The 21,178-nt window shown below is 36.9% G+C and overlaps 1 protein-coding gene and 1 long non-coding RNA gene across 22 annotated transcripts in view; one reads left to right on the top strand and one right to left on the bottom strand.

The window, feature by feature from the left end:
• Nucleotides 1-7,082, bottom strand: part of PPP1R1C (protein phosphatase 1 regulatory inhibitor subunit 1C) — a 118,108-nt gene extending 111,026 nt beyond the window's left edge. Inside the window, exons 1-2 of one of the 4 annotated variants that reach the window (XM_038585036.1) lie at nucleotides 6,629-7,082; nucleotides 4,859-4,919 (exon numbers count right to left, since the gene is read on the bottom strand). In XM_038585036.1, coding sequence (XP_038440964.1) covers nucleotides 4,859-4,919; nucleotides 6,629-6,709 — 142 coding nt within the window. In that variant the 5' untranslated portion in view covers nucleotides 6,710-7,082. The remainder of the gene's footprint in view (nucleotides 1-4,858; nucleotides 4,920-6,628) is intronic. The other 3 variants (XM_038585037.1, XM_038585038.1, XM_038585035.1) reach the window with 3 other exon arrangements.
• Nucleotides 1-21,178, top strand: part of LOC102155256 — a 130,415-nt gene that overhangs the window by 43,778 nt on the left and 65,459 nt on the right. For 16 of the 18 annotated variants that reach the window (XR_005384831.1, XR_005384828.1, XR_005384825.1 and 13 more), the window contains one exon: nucleotides 20,406-20,461. The exons of 1 other annotated variant lie outside the window; for it this stretch is intronic. This is a non-coding gene — a long non-coding RNA (uncharacterized LOC102155256). Of the gene's footprint in view, nucleotides 1-11,686; nucleotides 11,811-20,405; nucleotides 20,462-21,178 lie in introns of those variants that run through there. One more of the 18 variants, XR_005384835.1, reaches the window with a different exon arrangement.

Raw genomic sequence — 21,178 nt, 5'->3', positions numbered from 1 at the left:
TATGCTAGTCCCTCTCAATACTTACAGTATAGCAAACCTTGACATTACTGAGAATTAGAATCTCATCTTTGGCTCATGGTTATTCTGACTGAATGGACTACTTGGCTGCACAGATTGAGTATTTATGGAAAAATAATTCAATCAGTTGTGCAGTACATGGAATCTCTGAAAGCCACATGTGTCACTTGTCTTTAAATCATTCAGCATGGTTTGGTATTTAATAACTCATAGAAATAAATCGGAAGAGGAAAAAATGGCTTTTTAAAAAGATTTTATATATTTATTCATGACAGACAGAGAGAGAGAGAGAGAGAGAGAGGCAGAGACATAGGCAGAGTGAGAAGCAGGCTCCATGCAGGGAGCCCGAGGTGATAATCGATCCCGGGACTCGGGGTCACAACTGAGCTGTAGGTAGATGCTCAACTGCTGAGCCACCCAGGCTATCCCCCAAAAAAGGATTTTCTGAAAATTCCTTAGAAATAATACCAGTTATTTCCTAAGTATTTTCAAACATTGAATTTGTCTTTGTTTTATATTGCCATTAATAGTGAGAAGGCAAAACAAATGCTGAATAATCAACAAGGACTGTGGATCAGAATGAATTACAGCCACATTCCCAAAGAAGATAAGAAAACTGAGAAAGAAACAAAACTGTATGGACTGTGAGTCCTTTGTGCATTTTGAGTGCATTTGATTGGAGGTCCTTGGAGGTGACAGGCACCTCTAGGTATGGAGTTCATGATGTCTTCCCTGTCCTGAGGTTCCAGGAAAATCCTCCAAATGTGATTCTTGGAGCTTGCACTCAAGATGCCTGTTGCCTTTTGACTACAGATCATTCATTTGGTAAAATAGAGGGTCCCATGATAAGAGATTGTGTACAGATGACTGTCCTACCACTGGAAACAAATCTCCACTTTAACTTTGTTGACCCTGCAGAGCCTCCCATCATGGGAAATTCCTGGAGCCCCTCTGTTTTGAACCACTCAATCTCAGTCCAGCAATGTTCTCCAGCTATCATTCAATGTCTCAGAGTTATCAATCCAGAGCTGCCAAAACCTCATTAGCTAACTTAGTATCAGGGTCTGAAAATGCAAGCCTCATTTAGAAAGTCATATGCAATGGGACGCCTGGGTGGCTTAGTGATTGAGTGTCTGCCTTCGGCTCAGGGCATGACCCCGGGGTCCTGGGATCGAGTCCCACATCGGGCTCCCCGCAGGGAGCCTACTTCTCCCTCTGCCTGTGTCTTTGCCTCTCTCTCTGCCTGTCATGAATAAATAAATAAAATATTAAAAAAAAAAGAACCTTATATGGAACATTCAGAATTGACTGTGGCTTCTTTTTCCATCTATGGAGTCAAACAGACCAATCAATTTGGAAACCCAGTTCTCTTTACTGACTAGACTTACTGTCTCAAGGTTGAACAGAGGCAATGTGGTATTTAGTTCGTATGTCTCATATTAACTAATTTTTTAGGATCCTCACTTATGTGAGAAAATCCCTTTGTTCTTATTCCTCATTTCTAAGAATGTTTAAAGCCAAAAGTGTCGAAGAGAAAGTCATTCTCCCCAAAATTCAGCTGTGATAGGAAGTTCAAGAAACAGCCCCAGAAAACTATTTTACTTTGTATTTCTGGTCCCACTTTTTAGATGTACAATAAACTTTTAAATGATGCCAAAACTCTTCTGAGTACCTACCCAAACCTTTACTAAGCTCCAGGCCTCTTAGAGTTCACTCATGCATAATAGGCATCAGTCAGGTTCACTAAATTTAATCGTAACCATATTGTTTCTGCTTAAAGTACGTGGAAGAGAATGAATGCCACAAACTGTAATATTCAGAAGGTGTAGGATGGCTTCTTTTGAAAATACCATGTCCAGCTCTGGGTTCTAGAGGCCAAGAGACAAGGAAAATTTGCATAGAGTTCATGAAGGTTCTCATAGGGACTAGGAGTAATCAGTTTAGAAAGAAAATAATAATTCTTTTTTGTATTTGGAGAGGTGAGTAAATAAACTTTTATCGGAGAGAGTAAACAAGCAGTTATTTTATGATAAAGTGGGAGTATTACTCAAGTTCGATAAAACTATTTTCTAACATCTAAAATTATTGGATCAAGAATTGAAAAGTAGGGGTAATTATGGAATCTTCTTTGAGGTATACAAAATGGAGCAAGTCTCAGGGACTTGGGTTGATTTTTGTATCTTTTACAAAGATGTGTGGTTAGATTAGGTATTTTCTGAAGTTCTTTTCAATTCTAGATTTCTAATACTGGTAGCCAAATATAAAGTCTTCTCCTAAGTTTACTTACAGACAAATAATGTTTAAGTAAATCTAGAAATTTGAAGTAAATTGAAGAAATTGGCATTGCCATTTATTTCTCAATAGGATTTGTATGTATTACACTAAATAAAAATAGACAAACCAAGCCGGTTAACTATAGACTATATAAGAGTAAAAGCGAACAGCACACAATGTAAGAATAGACAGTGAAGCTCTACTGTATAGCCTCAGAGAGCTCATTATAAATAGGCCCTTAGTCAGAAGATGAACTGAAAATACAGAAAAATAAGCAGTTTGCTACAAGGTCACTCACACCGCTAGCCCCAGAAAATATTTGAAAAAGTTGAAATTTGTCTTTTGTGCTTTTCTACCTTTACATGGTCAGGTTTCACGTATCTTTTTACTGCCTTCTGGCACTTTAGAGTCATTCCTAGAAGCAAACCTAGTTTCTGCCCTCTCCACCATAAAGACATGCTCTTTGCTATCAAATTTTTTAAGGCATGAGGACTTCGATTCAAAATTTTTAGTTCTGCTTCCCATTGTTTTGAGTTAAATTGTATTTGTTGCCCTATGCCCAAGGGTGAGGTATCCAGGTTATGTGTCTGTTTCCATAGTGTTTCTACTGCTGAGAATTCTGGGCCATTGGATAGAAAAGGACTGAGGGCACATTTTGCTGTCCCTGAAGTCCTACCAATCAAATGCCTGCCTCATCTATGTGTTTAGACCAGCACAGACAAACTAGCAAACAATCTGGATGTACATGTTAAAATATCTTTCTATTCTGCTTCCTCTCTATCAGATATAAACAATGCATATGTTTTTCTGAATCTAAAAGCAAATTTTTCTTTCAGATACTTTATAACTGACTATTCTTGAAAACTCCAGGAAAGGTTAAAAAAAAAGAAGCTATGTTTAATTCATTTAACAGTGATTATAAGATATCTGTCTCATTATATGAATTGGGAGGGTTTATTAATTGTGTCTGTATAATGGGAAATTTAATAATCTTTGCTACATTAATTCAAAGTAAAGTTTTTTTCTGAGATTTGAATTTTAAACAGCATTAATGACGGGTGATTCCAAGAACAGGCAGTTACTTCCTGGGGAGATTCAGTAAAATTAAAGAGTTTTATTTAGTTTATCAGGGTTTAGAGCTGAATGCAATTTTTGTTAAAGAAGATGCAGCTTTTTGTGGCTAGAAGAAACAATTGCTTAAAAAAGCAATTTAACACTTGAGGTTTTTGTTATTGCTGTTATTTTGTTTTGTTTAGTACAAATGTTAGAGAATAGTTGGAACATGAAGAATTTTGGGGTCTGGCAGAAATATTTAGTACAGGTGAGATTATGACAATCCTGTTATCTGCTAAATACCATGCAAAGATTGTATTCCAGAATACATCAGCTAATGACACCTAAGATTTGTTGCACTTTACAGTTTTTAAGGAGTATTCACATTAATTCTTTCAATCATTGCAAGAACTCTGTAAAGTAGAAAGGATGGACATTTTCTCTATATTGTAGATAAAATAAAACTTGGAGATGTTGTCCCTTACCCAACCCAAACCACATGGATAGGGAAGATTAGTATCTAGGTTTGGTTTGGTTCAGTGTGGTGGTATTCTTTTTGTTACTGTTTTTTTTGTTTGGTCCTTAGGTTTATTTCTCCAGTCATCATGGTTCTAGATAATTTTTACTAGGGAAGCTATGTAAGTGTTTGATTTTTTTGCTGCAGGAACCTGAAAAAAAAATCAGACTACTTTGCCTTGAAATTCTTAAACAAATCATTCACTACAGCTTGTATTTAGACTATGTTTCTATTATTCAAACTCCTTTTGTCCACCCATATTGTTTAGACCTATAAAGAAACCCAACACCAAGTCCTGCCTGTGCCCAAATTAATGCCATGACCTTTGCTGTCTTACTTGTATTTCTAGAAACAGCACTTAAATGTGAGATTAAAATCACCTCCATTCAATAAGTAAATAACGTTTGTGTATTGCAGATCACAGTCATTTATCAGGAATAAGGCAGCTTTACTTTTTACAGGAAATGGAAAGTAAAACCTCAACAAATGGATGCAACCCTTCAGAATGGACTCTCAAATGGGCACTGCTGAAAATTGATCTGGTTACTTGTCAATTGCATTATTCAGACATGACATCAGCAACAGAGCTGTAGCCAGTGCTAGCTCATTGCCCCATGACAAGCTTTCATAAATAAAAAACATACTCTCTAAAGATACAAGCATCTCTTAGACTGTAATTTGAGCTTCAGAACCTAATTAAACAACTTTCCACTAGCCTCATTAATAAGCACTGAACCAGACTCTATACAAACAACAAACCATTTTATTATATCATCACCAGTGTGTCATTCCATTCTAGAGGAAAGCAGGCTGTTGACTGAGACAGTTTCTATATTTACTTCTGATTTTGTTTATGATGCATTTTTATAGACTAGCATGTTAAATTATGACTGACTGAAATCCTAAATTTAAATCTTTTGGCAATGACATACTCTTTGATGCTCTTCAAACAATTCTATTTTGTTCCATCAGTGCAAAGACATCATGCTTCTTTACCTGGGGGATTATGTTCATTCAGAATCACAAGCGATGCTGGTGTAGGTCTTCTTTTTCTTATCTGTGAACAACAAAGCCCCAGCTAAGGTCAGTGAGAGTCAGACATTCCCCCCGGTTACTCTACAGCTTGCAAAGCTGTTCCATCCTCATCTTTTCCCAACATAAAAAAAACAAAACAAACAAACAAAAAAAAACAAAAAAAAAAACAGGCAAATTTCTGGAGAGCGCACAGTAGGTGTTTACTATTTTGAATTACAGAAAGCCAGGGAGTAGAACTTTCAGATATTAGTATCGCCTTCTAGGACCAAAAAAGCTACCATTCCACAGAAAATAAATAGTTGTATATAATCAAATGATGCCACTGAAATAATATGCAGTGTAGGTACAAGGATGACTTGCTAATTTAATGGCCCTCTTGGAGTCCCATAATGATGCTTTCAAGATCCATTATCCTTTTGCTAAATAGGTTAAGAGAAGCTTAGAAAACTTAAATTTCTAGCAGGTTAAATTTAATAACAAGAGTTCTTCATTTTTATTAATATTATAAGGTTTTCTTATTTTCTAATAAGATATTTAGGACAAAGAAGGAATGAGTATGGATTTTATGAGAGTAATTCATTTAAAACTAATAGGTTTGATGTGGATTCTTTCCTTATTTTAAGAGTTACAGGAGTATATTATGATTAGACTTTCTAAAGTGTTCTTTATTTCCTAAACATATAGGTAAGTTCTTAAAATATAAGTCAGTAGGATAGAGGATAAAATTTGCCAATGACATTTTGTCTAGGACAGAACCAATGTCCCATTCAATACAGATACATGTTCAAGGTTATGTTTATCTGGCCTGAGTCTGGGAGGATCTGTTTCAGATTATCAAAGCATCCTAGAAAGGTATGAGTCTTAGTTTCAGTAATTATTCTTAAGATGTTGTATAAAATATTTGGAAAAGTGTTCAAGGATAATTTAGGTTGTAAAAATTAATGAGTTAGATTGAAGATCCCATAAATTTTTTTCTGCTTTTGCCTCCCAACTGTTGTATTTTACCACAAATGGTCTTTAAGTGGTTCTATTGCATCAAGACTCTAAGTAAATCTGAATATGAAAGGTGATACAGATGTAAACCAATCTTAGATGAAAAAGAGACAGAGACAAAAGTATAGAAATATATTTATATAGATATATTAGACATAGAAAAGGAATCCAAGAAGTATTTAATACTATTTTAATATCTGAAAAAATATCTTTAAAATTATACATACCATCTACAAATCCTATCTCATATATTAGCTACACTTATAATTACTGCTTTGAATATATGATGAAAAACATTAAAAATATTAACCCGATAGTCTGAAATTATTCAAAGGTTTAATGCTTTCATTGTTAAATGAATCTATTTTATAAATAATGAAATAAAAGGTTGCTAATGCTGATAATTGTTTTTTTTCTCTAAATGTTGAACTTGTTAATTTAGTAAGCAAAAGCAAAAGATTTCCAGATCCAAATCTGAATCACTAATATAACCATTTTTTTCCCTAATGAGTGCTAATATTTTATCACATGAAGGGCTGCATTTTAGCCAATAGGTCCCCCAGTGCAACTCAAATACAAGTGCCATATGGAAACCAGCTTATTTCTCATTCACATATCCTGGAAAGTCACAAAGTTTAACAAATTCAAGAGGTAGAGAAGCTTTCAATGAAAGCTTATATACAGGACCTTATATGTTACCTTATATACAGGACCTGGTCCCCACCCAAGTCCACTTACCTGCTCTGCTGCTTCAGGTGCAATCTGACTCTGGAATAAAGGCACAGCAAATTGTATCTTTTTAGGACTGTTGGGCTCCATGATAATGACGAGAATTAGAGACGGGAAGCGCTCAGAAAGACTAACCCCAGGTGGTGTCTGGGATGTGTATCCTCAGGCACACTCCGCCCAGCCACACAGGGCACTTCGTAATAAATAGCTGTAATTCCAGAGCGAGCAAGTGAAGATGCCGAGGTCTGGGTAAATCCCTTCTTCAACTCCACAGTGATGCCTGGCTTGCCTGTTCCCCCACCAATCTCTTAGAACCTCTCAGCACAATACAGAAAGGAACAATAAGCTAATTGTGTGCTTCTTCACTAATACACATGCCAAGCATTCACTCAGCAGCTAATTGAAAATGCAATGCTAGCCTTGAAGGACCCGCTGCCCTGGGATTTGAAAGAAAGGCTCTATCCACTGTACATTACTAACCGGCTGCTCAAAAGTGCAATGTAAGCTCCCTCTGAGTATTGCAGGGATGGGCCATTCATTATTGATGAACATAAAGCAGGAAGTTTTTAGAACTGGGGGCAGGGTTTGGGTATGAAATCATTTCATTTCTCTTGTAGTAACTTGTAAGTCAGACACCTGTGCCATTTTGCATTCAGCCACCAAATTGATGAATGGCCACAGAAGGTAAGCCACAACCAATAATATCAGCTATATTTATGCTATGAGATCTGGTTAGGTAAGACTGACCATGGGAAGCAGAGTATCTGTGGCATAGTAAGGATACCACTGCCCTAGACTGAGCAGATTTTAATTCAAGTTCCACTTCTACCATTCACAAGCAAATCACAGCCTACGTCTAGGCCCCCGTACCTCCATTAGAAAAACGATGGGATTGGACTCGGTGACCTTTAAGCTCCTGTTCTGTTCCAGCATTCTATAATTGTAGTTCACAGTTATCATTAGAGTGGAAAGTATTGGACAGCTAAATTTAGCAAACAGCTTGAAAGTCACTGCTGCAATAATGACCTCTGTTTCATTTCCTGGTGGAGCCAGCTATATTCTCTGATTTGGAAGAAAACAGAAGTGACTAGAAAACATTAGTGAAACCTCACATTGTGCTTTATTGTCAATAGTGGGTATATGTGTACAGAAAAGGACTTGAAAAAAAAAAAAAAAGCATAGAAGGGGTTTTCTCCAGAATGATAGAGGAAGATGGTCATACTGGCTGTGGGGAAGGTAGAGGGAGACAGTAGCCTGACCTCACGTCAGTTAGTATCCAAGGGGAGGCAACAGCATGGCTAGATGGCCTTCCTGCATCCAGCTCCTTTTGCAAAGGGAAGCCTGAAAATGAAGCTGTCTAATGGGAGAACGAACTTGAGTGCTCTAGTCTCTTATTTGAAAGATTTGGTTTGAAGAATACTAGATTTTTAATGTGTTTTTGGATTTATAGAATACATTTAGGTACTGAAATATTATTCCAGGTATTTACAAATGAGGTTTTTTTCTCTTTTGTTTAAATTCTGAGTCCATACCAGGAATCCATCTTAATGATTTAAGTATGCAATGTTCTGTTGAAAGAATATGGAAAGTAACATGCATTATTCAAGTGGTTTTCTATACCCACTAGGGGAAAAAGCAAATGAAGATGTGGATGTGAAAGCACTTTCAGCTGGAGAACAGTGCTGACCGGCAAGACATTTTGTGATGCACTCATCCTTGTCGTGTCAAAGGCAAACTTATAAATTACATTTTGTGTAACAGCTTACAAAGATCCCAGCCTGAAGCCTGAATCAATATCATTAATGAAGTAATTTTTTTGAGTATTTCCTCAAATTATACAAAAGAAAAACAAGACAGTATTTCTAGTGAGTAATCAATCCAGAACTTCACTTAGAGGTTTAGAGCATGCACTTGGCAGCCTCGAGTTCAAACCCTGGCTCTGCTACTTAGTTTATCAACTTGGCAGTAAAGGAAATTTCTTCTTGTGAGGTTTAGATGAATTCTTTATAGGAGTGTGTTTTGAGGCCAGTACATGATAACTACTCGGTAAAAGATAACTATTATTTTTCTTTCAACTAGACTCTTCAATAGGCTTGAAGATAGACATTTTCAGCCTGAATTAGTAGGAATCTCTACCTGTTTGGAATGATTTCGTACCTGTTAGAACACTAGGTGATCAAGTGAAATTCCAGTGCACATTATAGTATAAATAGCAATAAAATCATTCTCATTTACTAACTGCTCTATTTTGAATACTTTGACCAGAAATAGTATCATAAAAGAACTATCTGGACCCTTTAAGTTTCTCCTCCACCAGCTCAACTCTTGTGCATCGTTCAGACTCAGCTGAGTTTTGTGGCCTCTAGGTAGATTTTGTACATTTACTTCTACTTCTAATCTACTTCTATCCACAGTAGGTTTAGGCTTACCTTTTCTGTGTTCCCAAAGCACCCAGAATATGTCTACTTAGTATAATAAATACCCATTTGTCTTTTCTGTTTAGCATTTCACAGAGTCACTCATTTACATAGTACATATTTATCAAATACATAGTACATCTGCTTTATGCCAGGCTTTGTGCTATGGCACTAGAAGAGAAATTATGTTAGACGATGTTTGAGGTCATTTTCAAGCTGAGTTGTTATTCCAAGAATCACTTAAAATGCAACTTAAATTTGAAATAATAAAAAAATTATATCTGTTTATATGGGCAGTATGGTTACACTAAATATTGGTGTGCATTTTTTCTCCCCATTAGAGATAATACTAATAGCTAACACTTATATAACATTTACCATGTGCCTGGTGCTACTTTAAGTGCTTTATCAGCATTATTTTATTTAATACTCATAATAACTCTTTGAGGTAAATACTATTGCTATCCTCATTTTTAATTTACAAGGAAGAAACAGAACCAAAGAATTTAAGTAATTTACCCAAGGTCATACAGCTAATATGTAGCAGAAACAGGATTCAGATGCTAGTGATTTTGTCTAAGGCCTGGGCTTTACTCAGATGGTTACTTCCCCATAAGGGCCTACAGAGAAGTTGGTGGAAGGCATCAGAACCTAAAATGGTGAGGTGTTCTAACCATTCTAGTTCCATGGTAAAAGATCTTAAGATGAAGTGGTGAGTGAATAAAAGGAAAGAAAGTAGCAGACTCTAAGATACTAGTAACCAGGAAGATCTTACATTTCAAATTAGATATCAGAATAAAATGAAGACTCTAGAGATGAGTGTTAAGTCACCATGCTGACTTTTTACTTTTCTTTCTTTTTTTTTTTTAAGTTACGGGTTCTTTTTTAAAAAAATATTTTATTTAAATTCAATTTGCGGGGACGCCTGGGTGGCTCAGCAGTTTAGCACCTGCCTTCAGCCCAGGGCATGATCCTGGGGTCCCGGGATCGAGTCTCACATTGGGCTCCCTGCAGGGGACACACTCTGCCTGTGTCTCTGGCTCTCTCTCTCTCTCTCTCTGTGTGTGTCTTTCATGAATAAATAAATAAAAAATCTTAAAATGAATAAATAAATTCAATTTGCCAACATATAGTATAATCCCCAGTGCTCATCCCATCAAGTGCCCTCCTTAGTGCCGGTTACCCAGTTACCCCATTTCTCCACCCACCTCCCCTTCTGCAAACCTTTGTTTCCCAGAGTTAGGAATCTCTCATGGTTTGTCTCCCTCTCTAATTTTTCCCCAATTCGTTTCCCTCCTTTCCTTCATAGTCCCTTTCTCTATTTTAAAGTAATGAATTCTATCATTAAAGATTAAAAATGCCTCTAGAGCAAGCAATAACTATATTCTGTCTTCAAGGTAAATGATACTGTGAATAAAGAAGGTAGTACACTAGGAGAATAGTCCATTATGCCTTCCTGATTTTAGTTTATAATATCTGACCTTATTTTCCATAGCTCTTCAAGAATCCCATCTAGCCCACACTTTACTCTGCAGCCAGTCTTTTCTGTGGCCTCCCCTACCTTCCTGGGAAGTTTTCCTGCCCTCACTCCTTTTATCCAAATTGGATTTATCCTCTAATCCCACTTCTTAGGAAGTTACCTTCAGATTCTCCAGATAAAATGCATCGTTCCTTTTGTTCCTCTCCTGGTTTTTAATTCTATGTAGTCTTATTTACTTGTTATATGTAGTTCTATTTACTATGTGTAGTTCTGTATGTTATATGTAATTCTATATGTTATATGTAATCTATAACAATGTCCTATGTGTTCCTTCAGCCTCCCTTCCTAGACTGGAAGTCCTTTTTTTTTTTTTTTTTTTTTTTGGAAGTCCTTTTCCATCTTGTCCTACACATACACAAACAAGCATAAGGTTGGCCATCCAGTCTTGCCAAATAATTCCACTTAGGCATCACCTATCCAATATTGTCAGGAAACAAGGTTCTCCTGACACCCCTATAAATAAATAATCTCAACCTCACAAGAAGAAATTTCCCTTGTCAGAAAAATTTATACTGAATTTTTCTAAAGACTACAGCTCAACCTCTTAAGCACCACACTTGGCTTTTATCGTGATATTTTAAGATATCATGTTTAAGTGGGCACTTAAAACATATTCCGTATTTTCATGTCTTTTAAAAGAGTATATATCAACCAGAATTTCTCCTTTTTCCTTACTTCATAGCATTCATATAAACATCAGTTGTTGTCTCTGTCATATACAAAGCTGCCATCTGAAGCTATTGGTATTTGTTGCTACCCTAACTAGCTCCAAATGCCATAGATTTATAGTTCTATGACTGTTCTGGAGATCTTCTTTAACGGATGATTGCCAGTAGTTATTTTTCTTTTTGGCCACCACCTCCACCTCCCCTTCCTCCTCCTCCTCTTCTTCCTTCTCCTTCTTTTCAGAGAGAGAATGTGTTCCCAAGAGCGGGGTGGGGTAGTGGACAGAGGGAGAGAGAGAATCTTGAGCAGGCTCCATGCTCAGGGCAGAGCCTGATGCGGCGCTCGATCTCATGACCTGAGCTGAAATCAAGAGTCATGCGCTCAACCAATTGAGCCACACAGGCATCCCTATCAGTAGTTATTTTTAAATTGTCATTCGTGTTAGTCCCTTCGAGCTGCCATAACACGGTATTAGAGACCAAGTGCCTCACAAACAACAGACACTTCTTTCTCACAGTTCTGGAGTCTGAGAAGTCCAAGATCATGGTGTCAGCAGATGTGGTGACTGGTAGGACTCACATTCTAGACAGCTATCTTTTCACTGTGTCCTCCTCTGGCTTAAAGGGCAAGAGATCTCTCCAGAGCCTCTTCTATAAGGACACTAATCCCTTTAATGAGGGCTCTGCCGTCATGACCTAATCCCTTCTCAAAGTCCTCACTTCCTAATATCATTACCTAGTGATTAGGATTTCAATATATTTCAATATATGCATTTGGTCCATTGCATCCAACTGATATATAATAAGTGCTTTAATTTTGTAAAAAGAGAAGAGAATAAAAGGAAGAATAGGGAAGGGATGAAAGGGAATAGGGGGAGTGGAGAAGGGAGGAAAAGGTTTGCTCAGAAAATATTTTTAAGAAATGTTTAATGTACTTCCTATTCAAGGTTGTGTTTCAAATAGTTTGATTTCATGAATCATGAGATATTATTCTGTTTAACGCTTGGTTGGCTAATTGAATATCACAAAAATAAGAGCAAATATTTATTAAACATATTTATAGATATGTAGGATTACATTAAATGCCAAAAATACCATAATGAGCAAAAGCAGATAACATATGATAGTGTCTAGATATGTATCAGTTAAAACAATTTCTTTCCCTGCCTTTAAGGAGATGATTATTATATGAACTAAAGAAATTGTAGTTCTTGAGTCTACATAAAAGTGTATTAGTTTGTAAAATACTGTCATAAATATCATTCATTCATCCAGTAAATATGTATTGAGCATCCCATTCTATGCTAAACTGCTGGGATATAAACATGAACAAGACAATGTCCCAACCATCAAAGAACTTACAGTTAAGTGAAGAAGGCAAAATCCTAAACAAGTGAGTGGCATAGAGCTAAAGATGCTATGATAGAAAGTGGTAAAAGGAAATATCAAGGGGACCTGGGTAGGAAGGTGATGGGTGACTCTGGGTCACAGATAGTTTTGTTTGCCTATACAGTATTTTTTAAAACTGAGATGACATTTTAAGGCAAATAAAAATAAAATATATCCAACTTTTCTTAATAAAATAGAAGGTCTCAAAGCTGGGTTCTCATATCCACAAGGTCACAGTCAACGCCAGTGACATAAAGCTACCTTCTGTAAACATGGCAGTGATTTCTACACTGAAAATCATTCTAACATAGTGTATGTATGGTATTGCTCATAATCCAGATAGCCTCAGTCAATACCAACACCAACTACAGGAGAGGATGATAGGTGTGACAACGTTGGATACCATGCAAAGAACTGTGGGATTTACTGTGAAGGCAACAAGTATATCTAGAGCGATTTAAGTAGGAGAATATTATAATCTAATTTGAGTCTTAGAATGGTCACCTTGGTGTCTCTGTGGAGGATAGATTGGAAGGGATCAAGACCAAAGGTGAGAAAATCTGAAGATATTATAATATTCTACTCCAGATGACAAAAGCCTTAACTAAAGTAATAGTGGTGAAGGTGGAGAGGGAGATGGACACAATGTGGCTATTTGATAGCATTGGATAGTGATGGGGGAAGAAAGAAATGGAAGAATGAATCCAGGATTTCAGGTTCAGCAGCTTGGCATATGGGAATATCACTCACTAATATGTGGGTGGTTGAAACATTCCACATATTCTTCTGCAATGTGCCTTTACTGCTCCCTCATTAAGAGGTGGAGTCAAATTCCCTGAGCTTGAATCTGTCTGGCCTTAGTGACATGTCTGTAACGAACAGAATACAAAGGAAATGATCCTGCATGACTGCAGAGGTTAGGTCATAAAAGGCTACACTGGGCACCTGAGTGGCTCAGTCAATTAAGTGTTTGCTTTCAGCTCAGGTCATAGTCTCAGGTTTCTGGAATAGAGCCCCAAGTCAAGCTCCACACTTATCAGGGAGTCCGCTTCTTTCTCTCCCTCTGCCTCTGCTCCTGCTCATGTACTTTCTCTCTCAAGTAAATAAATAAGATCTTCAAAAAAAGAAAAAGGCCATACTAATTCCTCTTAGTTCTCTTGTAATACTTGCTCACTAGTCCCTCCATCTGGGAATGCTCCTTCTTAGAAACCAGCCAGCCCACTGTGAAGAATACATGTAAGCAGGATACATGTAAGCATTCTGGTTGATAGCCCCAAATGAACCTAACTTTCAAATCATTCTTGCCAAGGTGCCAGACATGTGAGTTAAGAAGCCTCCAAAGCACTCTAGTCCCTAACTACTCACATCATCCCAGCTGTTTGAGTCTTCAGAGCTGATGACATCAGATGCAAAGTTCTGCTTTGTCTATTGACACTCCAGATGCTCCATCTTGGGCCATTTTCTTTCTGAGCCCGGTTGGTATGCAGTGAGAAGCCCAAGCCATATGGAGAGGTCATGTGTTCACTCCAGTCAGTAGCCTCAGTGAAGAACAGCCTTTGAATAACCACAACCATCCCATGAGACATTGAATGAAGAAGCCTCTGGATGATTCCAGCCTTTTACCATGAGTCACTTCCAGCTGTTTGTGTGTTCCAGCTGGGACCCCAGACATCCGGGAGCAGAGATGGACTCTCCTCACTTTACCCTGTCTGAATTCTTGACCTATAAATCTGGATGTAAATTGATAGTTGTTTATAGCACTATATTTGCAACAGGGATATATAGGCAAAATTTGGTAATCATTGGCTACTTTAAAATCATTATTATCTTCTTTTTATAGCTGGCCATTTTATATGTGTGTTTATAACTCAGAAGTGAGGTCTCACTTAATAAAGATATACATATAAATAAATGAGTGATTGTCAAATAAACAATTGAAGACATAGAAGTCAAAAAATTAATCCAAGCAGTGTGTAGAATGCAGAGAGAAGGAAATCAGAATTTTGAGAATTCCAAAGGTTAAAGAGAGAAGAAAAGACAGAATGGAAACAAAAATTAAAGAAGTAAGAAGATCAGGGAAGAATTGTTACATGGAGATCAAAGTTGAAGACAGTTTATTTAGGAGCATTGTAATCTGCAATAAAAAACAACTGTAGGGACTCCTGGGTGGCTCAGCAGTTGGGTGTCTGCCTTCGGCTCAGGGCATGATCCCGGGATCTGGGATAGAGTCCCACATCGGGCTCCTTGCATGGAGCCTGCTTCTCCCTCTGCCTGTGTCTCTGCCTTTCTCTCTGTGTGTCTCTCATGAATAAATAAATAAAATCTTAAAACAAACAAACAAACAAACACAGAACCTTAAAGTAGACAGCAAGAGCAAGAAGGGGATCTTTAGGTCAGTTTTATATATGAACAAGTCTCAAGTATGTCCTGTGTTGTAAGGAGGTGGCCAATAGAGAGAGGTTGAACATACAGAAGAGAGAGGAGAGAATTTTTTAAAAATGCAAATGTATTTTTTTAGGTTGAAGACAATAAAAGGTAGGCAATTTATTTCAGATTACACATCTCTTTTCTGTGCAGGAATTACTACTCAGAATTCCTAAATAGTAGGCCAGTTTTCTTTCTAGAAGGCCATAGATATACTTCTCAAATAAGGAAATGAATGCACAAATAGTCCATTTGTAAAATTCTTCACATTTTATCAATTTCTGATGATACAGTGGGATAAAGTGATGTTATAATGGTATTATATTGGGTTTGAATTTGGAATAACTTCTAAACTCTCGCTCCTGGTTGTTGGTATGGCTTTTAATAATTAATTTTTTTCATGATGTGTTGTTAACTATAGTTAAGTAAAAAAAAAAAGGTTCTTAAACAGTATGTCTAATCTGTTTCCATAACATATTTATATGGATATATACACACATACACCACACACACAGAGTCATGCATAAGACACATATTGACATGTACATATACATGTGAGAACATATACACATTTTTATATTTTTGTGTGTGATGTGAGAAAAATGTTTGGAGTAACCTCTTCTGATATGTTACTAGGGATTTTCTCTGAATGATGGGACTATAGATCTTATATTTGCTCTTTATGCTTTTCTATTTTATATAATGGGCAGGTATTAATTTTGTAATTAAAAATCAGCTTTCATAATAACAAAGATAATCTTTAAAATAATACTTTCTTTAAAAGGTCTTAATTTTCATATTAAGATTATTTTTACACTCTCCCTTAAATCAGAGAAATTAAAATAGAGTAATCTTTCCAGAAAACATACTTTGTCTTTTAATTAAGGACAGACTGCTTTGGATGAGATCATTATTTCCATAAGCATATTGAATTTTCCTCAGCTATTAAATGCAAAATAATGCCATTCTTAACACACATATTTACCCTACCCAAAGGATAAAAAAAATACTGATTCAAAGGGGCATATGCACTGCAATGTTTATAGCAGCATTATCAACAGTAGTGAAATTATGGAAAGAGTCCAAATGTCCATCAACTGATGAATGGATAAAGAAGATGTGGTATATGCAAACACACACACACACACACACACACACACACAGGAATATTATTCAGCCATCAAAAATAATGACATCTTGCCATTTGCAATGATATGGATGGAGCCAGAGTATATTGTGCTAAGTGAAATTAGTCAGAAAAAGACAAATACCATATAATCTCACTCATATGTGGAATTTAAGAAACAAAATTAATGAACATAGGAGAAGGGGGGAAAAAGAGAGAGGGAGGCAAACCATCAGAGACTCTTAATGATAGAGAACAAACTGAGGGTCGCTGGAGGGGAGGTGGATGGGGGAGGGGATAACTGGGTGATGGGGATCAAGGAGGGTCCTTGTGATATAACTGGGTGTTTTATATAAGTTATGAATCACTAAATTCTGCTCTTGAAACCAATATTACACTATGTGTTAATTACAATGTAAATAAAAACTTAAACATCCTTTTTTTTAATTTCTAAATTTTTTTTAATTTTTTTTATTTATTTATGATAGTCACAGAGAGAGAGAGAGAGAGGCAGAGACACAGACAGAGGGAGAAGCAGGCTCCATGCACCGGGAGCCCGATGTGGGATTTGATCCCAGGTCTCCAGGATCGCACCCTGGGCCAAAGGCAGGCGCCAAACCGCTGCGCCACCCAGGGATCCCAAACTTAAACATCCTTATATTTACCTATAAGAGCAGTATTGCAGGGAAGACTACAGGTACTCAAAGGACCTTTTAATAGACTTGCTGTTACATGCAACATAATGCATATGAGCTACAATAACATCAGTAAAACATCAGGAGAAATGTATTTTCTTATCATTTCCTTGAAGATCACCATTATTTTCTCACTAGCTTAGTGGATTTCTTTCTCTAAGCTGTGGGTAACAAATGGAACATATTCTTACTTCTACTGTTGCATAATTAAGATAGTATGAATGAACAGAATGAACAGAATTAACAGAAGAAGATGTAGCTCCTTAAACTTTAAAGAACTTCAAGTCTTCTACTCAAAAGAGATGTTCAAAATGTAAATAGTATTACATACCACAAAACTGTGATCAGGCAAGGTGTAAAAATATTCAGATAATACTTTCAGTCAGAGAAGTTTGAAGGAACAGTTTTTTCAAAGTCTTAACCAGTCTTACTTTTAAAAATGTCTTTCAGAAGAAAAACTTGAGGGGACAAACATTCTGAAGGAAACAAAATAGGCAACAAATAACTCCCCAGCTAATGCACTATCTTCAGTTTAGTTCCTTAAAACATGCCCTCACATGCCAGCTAGAGAATAGTCAACATCAATTACTGCAAAGATTGTAGATTCATAGAATTTTTCAAAGCAGTATTTTGTGAGTCACCTAAGATAAGTGTCTCATAACTTCATGTGACTGATGCCAAGCACAGTCTCAATTGTCATAAAAGTTTTGGTAGACTCTTAAATCCTTTCATTCATTTTACAGCTACAGGGAAGGTACCTTGAGTACTACCTTTATCGAGAGATCATTTTGGAATCATTGAAGACAGGAAAAGACTGCCCTCCTGAGATGATGAGGCACTTTACTTTAAAATGTATATAATCTTGTCTCACATTTAGATCTTTCATCCATTTTGAGTTTATCTTTGTGTATGGTGAAAGAGAGTGGTCACACCCTTTTTGAACTCAGCCACAGTAACTTCTTGCAAGACACATCCACGAAGGCAAAAGAAACAAAAGCAAAAATGAACTATTGGGACTTCATCAAGATAAGAAGTTTTTGCACAGCAAAGGATACAGTCAACAAAACTCAAAGACAACCTACAGAATGGGAGAAGATATTTGCAAATGACGTATCAGATAAAGGGCTAGTTTCCAAGATCTATAAAGAACTATTAAACTATTAAACTCAACACCAAAGAAACAAACAATCCAATCATGAAATGAGCAAAAGACATGAACAGAAATCTCACAGAGGAAGACATAGACATGGCCAACATGCACATGAGAACATGCTCTGCGTCACTGGCCATCAGGGAAATACAAATCAAAACCACAATGAGATACCACCTCACACCAGTGAGAATGGGGCAAATTAACAAGGCAGGAAACCACAAATGTTGGAGAGGATGTGGAGAAAGGGGAACCCTCTTACACCGTTGGTGGGAATGTGAACTGGTGCAGCCACTCTGGAAACTGTGTGGAGGTTCCTCAAAAAGTTAAAAATAGACCTGCCCTACGACCCAGCAATTGCACTGTTGGGGATTTACCCCAAAGATACAGATGCAATGAAACGCCGGGACACCTGCACCCCGATGTTTCTAGCAGCAATGGCCACAATAGCCAAACTGGAAGGAGCCTCGGTGTCCATCGACGGATGAATGGATAAAGAAGATGTGGTTTATGTATACAATGGAATATTCCTCAGCCATTAGACACGACAAATACCCACCATTTGCTTCAACGTGGATGGAACTGGAGGGTATTATGCTGAGTGAAATAAGTCAATCAGAGAAGGACAAACATTATATGTTCTCATTCATTTGGGGAATATAAATAATAGTGAAAGGGAATATAAGGGAAGGGAGAAGAAATGTGTGGGAAATATCAGAAAGGGAGACAGAACATAAAGACTCCTAATTCTGGGAAATGAACTAGGTGTGGTGGAAGGGGAGGAGGGCAGGGGGTGGGGGTGAATGGGTGACGGGCACTGAGGGGGGCACTTGACGGGATGAGCACTGGGTGTTATTCTGTATGTTGGCAAATTGAACACCAATAAATGAAATGGTAAAATAAAAAAAAATAAAATGTATATAATCAAAAAAAATAAAAAAATAAAATAAAATGTATATAATCTTTCAAGGTACCTGAGTGGTACAGGCAGGTAAGTGTCTGATTCTTGGTTTCTGCTCAGGTTGTGACCTCAGAGTTGCAAGATTGAGCCCCACGTCGGGCTTCGTGCAGAGTCTGCTTAAGATTCTCACTCTCCCTCTGCCTCTCCCCTACCCCATGCTCACTTGGTCTCTCTCTCTCTCTTTCTCTCAAATAAATAAATGCTTTTTCAAAAATGTATATAATCTTTTAAAGGGTACTCAAGTGTAGTTAGTGGACAGTCAGGTAGATCACAGACAGCTGCTGCTGCTAACCTCTGGGGACCAGTGAGGCTTCTGATTTATGGTTCTCAGTTTAAGGGCTTCTTAAACCCCAAACTGACCTTCAGTTCATCCTCAGTTGCTTTTGTTTATCTCACCTCTCACCCCTTCATGCTTGGACAGGCTCAGATAGTTTCTTACAACCCTGGGACACAACCAGAAAAACTGAGTTCCCCAGAGGAATTCCAGGAAAGGCCCATCCTGTGTGTAAAGTTGTGACTGAGTTACTTCAGGTTTATCTTAATTCTAGAAAAATCCCACCTCAGAGTGGATACCTAATCTTTAGAGGAGAGGTATGACCACAGTCTTTTCCAGTTACAACTTATGACAAAAATAGAATCTAAGTTCTGTGATGATATAAAAAAGTAGGTAAGAATTTTTCATTGAATTTTTGGTGATTCTGTAAAATATTTTAATAGCATCTTCTCACCTCATTTGTACCTGCAAATATACTCTATGGAATCCAGTTTTAAATGTATATATACACTGAGACACATGTCAAGTAAGAAACAGCCTCAGAGTGTAATCTTCTATGTTACCTTAATTAATACGCACAACCACCTCTTGGTTGTGCTGTGGGAAAGCGTGACAAACAGCATATACATAATTTAAATCAACTCTAGATATTGGTTCCAATTTTCTTTCCCTAATGATTATTTTAAACCTAAAACTCTCTCTATGCATGTATGTATAAGCCTTGTGTTAGAAACACTCCAAGGTGGCATAATTGACTTAAGGTAAGTCTTATCCCTAAATCTTCCTGCCTCGGGGAAAATGGTAATACTTAGGAGATGCTTAAAAGGCAGGATACAGGGAAGATAAGACCAGAGGCAAATGTCTGCATAAGCCATAAGTTAATACTTCAGTCTCCAGAAATAGAAAGCTGATGCTAATGGTAATTGAATTGACAGGCTTCTCAATCTTTGTTAAAGGAAACAAGATGTAAATTAAAGATATATGTAATTTCAAAGTTTCATGTAATATGAGATGTCAGTGAGGCCATGGTATTCTTCAAATGAATACTATGTTCACATTGAGTATGTTCTCACTTTTAAAAAAATGTATTCAGGTTAGAACATCTCTGAAAGGAAGCCTATTGTTTTCTATGCTCTTTGTTTCAGAGAAAGATCTACGTCGGCAAAAATTCCTTTTCTTCTGAATTATACCTCAAGAAATGGTGAGCTTGAGTTGATACTTTTATACCATTTTGCCTTTTTTAAAATTATCAGTATAAAACTTGATAAACACTCTTTTCTGTCTCACTTTTTTCTGCTCATCTACATTCCTTCTACCTAAATGTTATTTGCACATTTAGTACTTACTGTGTTCTCTCTTTATCCTAACTTCCATTTCAACAAAAATAAGTTCTCTTTAACACGATTGCACATTTTGGCTACATATTGTTGCATGTTAGCCATCTGCTAGCTCTGCATGGACTTTAAAAAGGAACTTGATAGCCATACATGAGTGTTTGCCTGTGTTTCCACATGCAACATAGGCTTATATCCACAAGTAATCTTAACTAATGGAACATTAAAAAAATAAAATAATTTACTGATTAGGATGAGTCACTTCCAATAAAAGCAAACCTCTTAGTTAAGAACACGAAACCTATATTAAACATCTGAGGGCGTTTGCCATTGTTTCTTGGTCATGTTGGTCTGTCGTGACTGGAAATCAGTTGGTCTGTAAATCAGAATTGCTTATTGATCACATTTATTTCATAGCAACCTGTTATGGGATATCAGTGCTATCCCATAATTCTGTTCTTTGAGAATTTAAAATATTATAAATCTTTTTTATGATTCTGTAACTACTTAGTTTTAAGAGCATATGACTCATTATACTGTTTGTGTAATATATGCATAATGATTTTGGAAGCAAAGAGATCATT

Source organism: Canis lupus, chromosome 36 (assembly GCF_011100685.1).
Source record: "Canis lupus familiaris isolate Mischka breed German Shepherd chromosome 36, alternate assembly UU_Cfam_GSD_1.0, whole genome shotgun sequence".
Classification (NCBI taxonomy): domain Eukaryota; kingdom Metazoa; phylum Chordata; class Mammalia; order Carnivora; family Canidae; genus Canis; species Canis lupus.
This window is presented reverse-complemented; position numbering and strand designations above follow the sequence as displayed.